Source organism: Hemitrygon akajei, unplaced genomic scaffold (assembly GCF_048418815.1).
Source record: "Hemitrygon akajei unplaced genomic scaffold, sHemAka1.3 Scf000037, whole genome shotgun sequence".
NCBI classification, from domain to species: Eukaryota; Metazoa; Chordata; class Chondrichthyes; order Myliobatiformes; family Dasyatidae; genus Hemitrygon; species Hemitrygon akajei.
The window spans coordinates 1,601,148-1,610,429 of record NW_027331923.1 but is presented as its reverse complement, the minus strand read 5'-3'; the positions used below and the strand labels follow the sequence as shown (position 1 = coordinate 1,610,429).

Below are 9,282 nucleotides of genomic sequence, written 5' to 3'. Positions count from 1 at the left end.
GATGGGATTGGTTCTATTATTCAATCTTTTATTTGTGATAATAGAAGACCAGGAATTAGTATACGTCATTTACAAAACGACGGATGTTTCGCTTTCCCTAATCTAAGAATTTACTATTGGGCTGTTAATTTGCGATATGTGTCCTTTTGCTTATATTACGGTGATAGGAATGATCGGCCAATTTGGGTAAACCTGGAACTGAGAGCTGTGAAACAGTTTTATTTAACTCTGTTATTAGGAGTTGCTCTACCTATACAATTAGCTAAAGTTGCTAATTTAAACCTATATCTTGTGGTTAAGCACTCTTTGCAAATTTGGCTCCAGTTCCACAATTTTTTAAATCTTAAAAAATTTAAACTTTGTAGTATAATTTATCGTAATCACTTTTTTAAACCTTCCTGGAGCGATCCAATTTTTTTTTTACTTTGGAAAAATAAAGGTATTACTACTTTTTTAGATTTATTTAAAGAAGGCAGAATGATGTCTTTTGAACAATTAGTCGATAAATATTCTCTCTCATATTCATACTTTTTACATACCTTCAAGTTAGATATTGTTTCAAAAATATTTAAGTAATTTTCCTTACATATTGGAGGCTGACTTATTAGAGACTATTATGAATAAGAACCCTTCGATGAAAGGTTCTATTGGAAGAATTTATAATTTATTATTACAATGGGATAAGCGTCCTTTACTTAAGATTAAACAAGATTGGGAGAAGGAACTCAGTTTGACGTTGATATGGGAGGATTGGACACGGATTCTGAAGCTTCTTCGATCTGTGCTAGTCATTCACTGATTCAAATTAAAATTGTACATCGTTACCATTTGTCGAAGGAGAGACTTTCTATAATATTTCCCAATGTTGACAAGTATTGTGATAGATGTAAAACTGAGATAGCTACACTGACACATATGTTCTGGTCATGTTCTATATTAAAATAGTTTTGGAAGTCAGTCTTTTCGACAATTTCAAAAGCACTCAGAATCAACTTACAACCTAATAAATTGACTGTGCTTTTTGGAATAATTCCTCTAAATATCCATGGTATTTCTATGTCTGACCAACATGTTATTGCGTTTGTTACATTGATAGCTAGGAGGGTCATCTTGTTGAAATGGAAGGACATATCAGCTCTTATTTTGTCACAATGGTTCACTCAAGTGATGCTGTGTCTTAGCTTGGAGAAAATTCGAAGTCGAACCTTTGAAATATATCTTTCTTGTTGGCGGTTTGATGTTTATTTTTAGAAGCTTTTTGTATGACGCATGGCTCCGGGGTTATACCCCCAATGGGTTTCTTTTTTCTCTCACTTTTCTTGCTTAGGAGGGTTTTTTAATTCACAAAAATGTTCAATCTTTAAGATAATTTGTTTTGAGGGATTGTGCGAGTTGTTACTTCAATGTACCTGTGTTATTTTTGAATAATAATAATAATAATAATAATAATAATAATAATAATAATAATAATAATAATAATAATATTTGAAAAGAAACATCTGAAGAGGTGGCCATACCAGAGTACAAGCTTCGGATAGGAGAAGCGTGACCACCAGCAGAGGTAAGGGTCATTAGGGAGACAGTGCAGGGCTGTCCTGTGGGCATTCTCCTCAGCAGAACACCTTGTTGGATACTGCTGGGTGGGTGGTGGTTGACCCATTGGGGCACGGCAGCAACAGAAAGGCCGGTAGCACTGTCGGCTCTGATGCTCAACAGGGAAGTGTAAATTCAGGCCTTGCGGTAGTTATAGGAGATGATAGTCAGGGGAGAGAAAGGAGATTCTGTCAATGTGGTCAGAATTTAAATGAGAACTGATTTCTGTGTCACAGATCCAAACCATTAAACTCCAGTCCCATTGAATTGGAACATTAGCTGAGGAATACCTCCCACATCCAGTGACCAGAGTGCAGAACTGGGTTTGATAAACAGCAGCAGTAATTACCGAGTTCGGCACCAACAACCACTTTTGAACTTGATTCAGTAACTGTGATGGTGAAATATCCAGCCTGTAGCCTGTCGCCTGTTTAAACAGTTTCCCCAGTGTGAACTCGGTAGTGCGTCACAAGGTGGGATGACTGAGAGAATCTCTTCCCACATTGGGAGCAGGAGAATGGCCTCTCCCCAGTGTGGACTCGTCGGTGTGTCTGTAAGTCAGATGACTGACTGAATCTCTTTCCACATTCAGAGCAGGTGTACGGCCTCTCCCCAGTGTGAATACGCTGATGTATCATCAGTTGAGCTGACTGAGTAAATCCCCTTCCACAGTCTGAGCAGGTGAACGGTCTCTCCCCAGTGTGAACTCGCTGATGCACCTTCAGTTGATATGACCGAATAAACCCTTTCCCACAGTCTGAGCAAGTGAACGGCCTCTCCCCAGTGTGAATTCGCTGATGTGTCTTCAGTTCAACTGACCGAGTAAAGGACTTCCCACAGTCTGAGCAGGTGAATGGCCTCTCACCAGTGTGGACTCGCTGGTGCACCTGTAGGTCAGATAAATGAGTGAATCTCTTCCCACATTCAGAGCAGGAAAATGGCCTCTCCCCAGTGTGAATTCGCTGATGTACCATCACTTGAGATGACCGAGTAAATGCCTTCCCACAGTCTGAACAGGTGAACGGCCTCTCTCCAGTATGAACTCGCCGGTGGGCCTGTAGCCTGGATGAGGCAGTGAATTTCTTCCCACAGTCTGAGCACTTGAATGGTCTCTCCCCGTTGTGAATTCTCTGATGTACCTTCAGTACAGATGAATGAGTGAATCCTTTCCCACAGTCTGAGCAGGTGAACGGTCTCTCCCCAGTGTGAATTTGCTGATGCTCCTTCAGTACAGATGACTGAGTGAATCCTTTCCCACAGACTGAGCAGGTGAATGGCCTCTCCCCAGTGTGAATTCGCTGATGTACTTTCAGCTGAGATGACCGAATAAACCCTTTCCCACAGTCTGAACAGGTGAACGGTCTCTCCCCAGTGTGAGTTCGCTGATGTATCTTCAGTTCAGATGACCAAGTGAATCCCTTTCCACAGTCTGAGCAGGTGAATGGCTTCTCCCCAGTGTGAACTGACTGGTGTCTCTGCAGTTGCGATGACTGAGTGAATCCCTTCCCACAGTCTGAGCAGGTGAATGGCTTCTCCCCAGTGTGAACTGACTGGTGTCTCTGCAGTTGCGATGACTGAGTGAATCCCTTCCCACAGTCTGAGCAGGTGAACGGCTTCTCACCAGTGTGAACTCGCTGGTGTGTCAGTAGGCTGGATGACCGAGTGAATCCCTTCCCACAATCAGCACAGGTGAATGACATCTTATCAGTGTGAACTCGCTGGTGTACATGCAGGTCAGATGAGTGAGTGAAGTTTCACACACTTCCCACACTTCTTTGTCAATTCATAAGTCAAATGTCAGATGTAGTAAACCCCTTGCACAATCAATGCAGTTGAAGAACTGATCTCCAGTGAACAAATGCTGGTGTGTTCTCAGCTCCCCTGTTCCAGTGGATTTCAGTGAGTTACAACAGAAAACTTCATTTCAGACACAAAGCACTTATCCAGCTGTGATGACATAATTCTTCATCTCCAAGGATCAACAGTGATACATGGTTAAATATCTAGTAACTCCTCAAATATCTGGGCAGAGACAGCAAACTGACATGTTGTTCTGTTCAAAATTCCCGTACACAATTTTTGCCATTTATAACCTGTAAAAAAGATTTACAAAAGACATCAATGAGTGAAAGTCATCATTCAGAGAAGTCTATGGTCATCCACTTTGTTAGAAGCAATGAGAGTGCAGACTGTTTTCTCAATGGAGAGGAAATAATGTTGAAGAGTACGAGAATATAAAAGCAAGGATGTGTTGTTGAGTATTTATAAAGTGTGGCCTCACTTGGACTGTTGAGAGCAGATTCAGGCCCCTTAAGTAGAACAGATGTGCTTACATTGCAGAGCGTTCAAAGGAAGTTTACAAAAATATTTCTGTAATTATAAGGTTTGCCAGATGAAGAACATTTGATGGCTCGGGGCCTCTACTCACTGGCGTTCAGAATAATGAAATCTATCGAACATTGAAAAGTCTCGATCAAGTGGATGTTGAGAGTATGCTTACCAGAGTGGGGGAGTCTAAGACCAGAGGACACAGCTTCAAAATCGAGCTTTGTTCTTTCAGAATGGAGATGAGGAGGAATTTCTTTAACTAGAGCGTGGTGAATCTGTGGGATTTGCTGCTATGAGTTGCTCTGGAGGCCAAGTAATTGGGTATATTTTAGGGAAGAGGGTGATGGATTCTTGATTAGTCAGGGATGAAGGGATATGGGGAGAAGGCAGGAGAGTGGGGCTGAGAGGGAAATGGATCAGCTGTAATGAAATGGTGGAGCAGACTCGATGGGCCAAACGACCTCATCCTGCTCCTGTATCTGATTAATTTTCACAGCCGATATATTATGAGATAATTTTAGTCTCCTTTCTGATCTCTGACATCACACTGTTACAGCGAGGACCAACCCAAGTTGGGGGAAGAACTCACCTTCTAACTGTTCATGGTGCCGGCAACTGGTCTGTCCATCGAATTCCCCGACAGTCTTCCTGTCTGTGTGAGAATGGGACATTCAATCTGTGACTTGGCCCAGTCTGATTCCTTCCATTAGTATTATTCTCTGTCCCATATTATTCTGAGCTGCGCAGTAACTGAAATCCTCCCACACAGAGAGCCTTTGTTGCTGCACAGCTGGTATTTTGTTTGTGCCGTGCTGTTTTCAGGCTGTGTTAACATTTAACCTTCAGACAAATGGTCGGTCCATACGATGTGAGAAAAATAAATTAGAGAAAACATTGGTATTATTTCAAGTTCTGGTCATGTGCTACAGCACTACAAAGAGCATGTGATGTTACACGGCAAACCCTGCAGAGTTTCAAATTACTCTGCCCCTCCACACAGGTGATTGACGGTGGAGAGCCCATCAGAGGCAATGCCAATGAACATGATGGGGAGGGCAGTACTCGTTCTCATTGGTGTGGGGCATATTTGTGATGAGAACACTACAGGTCACTTGGTACCCAGGCCAAAGGTAATTGGTATCATTATGTACTCAAAGCGAATAGTATTAAACATGTTTTCACAGGTAGAAAGGTCCAGATCAAGATGGAACAAAGGTGATTTCCACAAGGACTAAAACTGATGTAAGGATTTTGTTTCCTTCTTTTCATACAGTAAACATTGACATTTTCATTGACTGGAAGGTAAGCTCCTCAGTGTCCGGTGGTGCCCGAGTGATCCATCTACTCCCCTTCCCTCCCCTTGCGATTCTAAATACGGCCTACGGACTAACGGGGAATACGCTGGCCTTGTCATCTATGGCTGCCTCTTTACCCAGAAACCCCCACGAAGAAGAGACCCATCTATCCGCCACGGCTCCAGCGCCTTCGCTGCTCAGCAGGAAGTTCCCCGGAGCCCTCGTAGAGAGAGAGGGAAAGGACTTGGACTGTCCCGGGGAGAGGAGGAAAGGTGTGGACGGAGCTGACAGTAATTGGACTTCAGTCGCGGTTCGGACGCCGGTACCGATAATAATCCGCCCAGATCCCCGCTCCTACCAGCAGCCGAATCTCCGAGCCTTTTGTCCACCGTGCGCACGCGCGAAACTCCCCGCGCACCGTACGCATGCGCATGTGATCGTCTGGTCACGGACGGCGATTTCTGGAACTGACAGGAGAAAGTCTGCAAATGCTGGAAATCCAAAGCGACTCACACAAAACGCTGCAGGAACTCAGCACCTCAGGCAGCATCTGTAGAAAATTATAAACAGTCGGCGTTTTTTGGCCGAGAGCCTTTTGCAGGGCAGAGAAGCACGGGGGAAGATGCCAGAATAAAAATGTGGTGGGGGAGGGGAAGAGGCGAGCTGGAAGCTGATGCCGGGTGGGTGGGGAAGGTGAAGAAAGGGTGGGCTGGAGAATAAAGAATCTGATAGGAGAGGAGAGTGGACCAGAGAGAGGGCAGTAGGAAGGTCCCGGGAGGAGTATAAGCAGGTGAGAAGAAGTACAAGGTCAGAGTGGGGCATAGAGGAGGGTGACGGTAATTTGTTCTCCTGAGCATCCATAGAAAATTATAAACAGTCGCCACCTCAGGGTGGCGGAGCAACAACCTATATTCTGCCGTGGTACCTTCAAACGAGATGAACGAGTGCACCAGTCTTGTCTGTTTGAATCCAGAGCCCAAGAAAAGCTCTCTTTCGTGTCTCAGTCGTCTTTGACCCCCTGAAGAACTGTTTCTGAGTGACAGCTAAGATCCACCTGCAATTCCTCGGCCCACTTTCCCAACTGGTCTCGATCCCACTGTAACCTTAGACAACCCTCACTTTCTCCACACACCGGTTTTGGTGACATCCACAACCTCACTAACTGTTTGATCTGCATTCTCCAAATAATTAACACTCGTCATTGCCCAGTTGTAAGCGGGTGAATTTACTTTCTCTTTCATCTCCCCGGGGGACGAGACTGCCTGGACCCGGGGGTGGGAAACACGTGCTTTCAGTGTCTGAGCCGGTGAGGAAGCCGTGAGTGGCCAGTCCACAAGACAAGACAGCAGATCCCCTCGGCAATCAAACCGACCCTCATCAGGCCTGTCCCTCCGTGTCCAATCCCCCTCTCAGTGCAAACTCAATCACCACTGCCACTCCTTCAATGGGGCGACTGGGTCGTGCAGACGGTGTGAAACCACCTCCTTTGCCTCGGGACCATTTCCATTCCACCCATCCTCAGGCAAAGGAGCTGGTTTTAAATTTGTTTTTACATTGGTTTATTTCTGATTTTCAAAGTTGTCATTTCTGTGTACCGATGTCTGTTTGTCATCCTGACCAGTTCTGCCTGAAGTTATTTGGCCTGATTGTTTCTTGGTGAAATTTGACAATGGCTTCTCCCCGGGTTTGGACCTTCATGTCCGTATCTGAACAGGAACCGTCCCTGCTCCCACTCCAGGCTCAGCTGAGAGTGACTGTACTGGCACTGGAGACGGCCCAGTCCCTGACATCCCAGACTGCACCGTCGGGTAAACCCCGTTACAACTGGTACCAGGCCCTCCCTGAATAAAGGACGAGCCCTTGTCTGGCTCTGAGATATCTCTACCCACCCGTACAAGTACAACACTGCCCCCCCACCCCAAGCGCCGACACCTACCGTCAGTGTGTCCATCACCAGGGGCACACATCATGTTCTCTGGTGGCACCAAACCAGCCCGAAGACCCCGGTCTCCGGTCGGCAACAGCTCATTTGAGTGACCCGCCATTTGGGCTCCACCTCATTCAGGGGCAGACGTTTTGTGGGTGGGTGAAGCTCATTTCACACTCCTGTGACCCTCTGAGTGAAGAGGAATCCCCTCATGTGCCCCATAAACTCCCCACCTTTCACCCTTAACCCCCTGTCAAGTATCTCTCTGCTGAGACTCACAGAACACAATCCCAACACTGAGTGTTTCTTCATCAAGCAGCTTTATTCTTTATTACCTGCAGGGGGTAAGTTCACCTCCATTCTCACCAGGGATGGGAGGGGACTTCAAACACAGCGTTTACAAAATATTCCTTCTGTACATAAGAACGAGACGAGGTTACTGTTTCCAGCGAGCTCCGTGTTCCCGATACATTTGTTGTTGCTGCCATCTCCGGTTGAGTCGTCTCCGCTACTTCCTCATTTCTGCACAGCGTTCAGTGTTTGCAGTCACGAGTTCCTTTAGTGAGCACATTTCTTGTCGTTTCCTCCTGCTACTTTAGTCAGCTACATATATTGCATTTACTAGCTCAGCACTCCGGGGTTTTAAGGCGATAATGCTTCAGATCTCAGGGCTTTCTTTCCTCTTTTACCCCGTCCATTCCCCATGAGGACCCAGAACCCTGATGTCTCCTCCTTTTCTGGCTCCCGACTGAGCACAAGAATCGTAATCAGATTGTTGGTATTATTATTGCTCCAATGGTTATTCCATCATGTAAATCAGTATCCCACCATCAACCCAGAGTCTCAAATGGCCACCGGCTTCCTGAGGGGTTATCATTGTGGAACTGTACAATGTAAACCAATATCCCACCACCCTCCCAGAGTCTCAAATGGCCACGGGCTTCCTGAGGGATTATCATTGTGGAACTGTACAATGTAAAACAGTGTCCCACCATCCTCCCACAGTCCCAAATGGCCACCGACTTCCTGAGGGGCTATCATTGTGGAACTATACGATGTAAACCAGTATCCCACCATCCTCCCAGAGTCCCAAATGGTCACCGGCTTCCTGAGGGGTTATCATTGTGGAACTGCTCTCCCACTTCTCTCATTCTATCTGCTGCCTCTGAAATATAATCCATCAGGTGAGTTACATTTTCAGATTTGTCTGGTGTGTTGGTGCAACATTCCTGTCCAATTAAAGCACACGCACCCCACCTTTTATCTAATATAAAGTCTAGGGTGGCGGGAAAACGATGCTGGAGAGACAGTGATGGGAGCCAAGGAAATGGCAGACAAACTGAATAAGTATGTTGTGTCTGTCTTCACTGAGGAAGACACCAGCATAATGGTGGAACTTCCAGGTGTCAGGAGTCAGAAGTTTGCAAAGTTTCCAGAACCAGAGTGAAGGTTCTTGAGAAACCGAAAGGCCAAGTTAGATAAGACACGTGACCCAGATGCTGTACAGCCCAGCGTTCTGAAAGAGGTGGCTAAAAAGATTGTGGACCCATTAGTAATGAACATTCAAGAACCACAAGGTTCCGGAATGGTTCAGCAAGAATGGAAAATTCCCAATGTCACTCCACTCTTCAAGAAGGGAGAGAGGCAGAAGAAAGGAAACTATAGGCCAGTTAGTCTCTCCTCAGTGATTGGGAAGATGTTGGAGTCGATTATTAATGATGAGGTCTGAGAATACCGTGTCACAAGATAAAATAGGCCACAGTCAGCATGGTTTCCTGAAGGGAAAATCTTGCCAGACAAACCTGTTGAAATTATTTTAAGAAATAACAAGCAGGACAGACAAAGTAGATTCGATTGATGTTGTTCACCTGAATTTTCAGATGGCTTTTGACAAGATGCCACACATGAAGCTGCTTTAACAACCCACGAGCCCATGGTATTACAGGAAAGATTCCAGCATGGACAAAGCCGTGGCTGATTAAGAGGAAGCAAAGAGTGGGTATAAAGGGAGCCTCTTGACGAGTGGGCTCCACAGTCGTCTGTGTTGGGACTGATACTCTTTATGTTAAATGTCAGTGATGTGTATGATGAAATTGATGACCTTGCTGCACAGATGATATGAAGATGGTTGAGGGTCAG

The 9,282-nt window shown here is 45.4% G+C and overlaps 1 protein-coding gene across 1 annotated transcript; it reads right to left on the bottom strand.

The window, feature by feature from the left end:
- Positions 1-1,532: 1,532 nt before the first annotated feature.
- LOC140720149 (uncharacterized) lies at positions 1,533-3,152 on the bottom strand (the record flags this gene model as incomplete). Its single annotated transcript, XM_073035034.1, has 1 exon — positions 1,533-3,152. A coding segment is annotated over one exon (1,128 nt), but the record flags the coding sequence as incomplete, so codon positions are not given.
- Between the last annotated feature and the right edge of the window lie 6,130 nt (positions 3,153-9,282).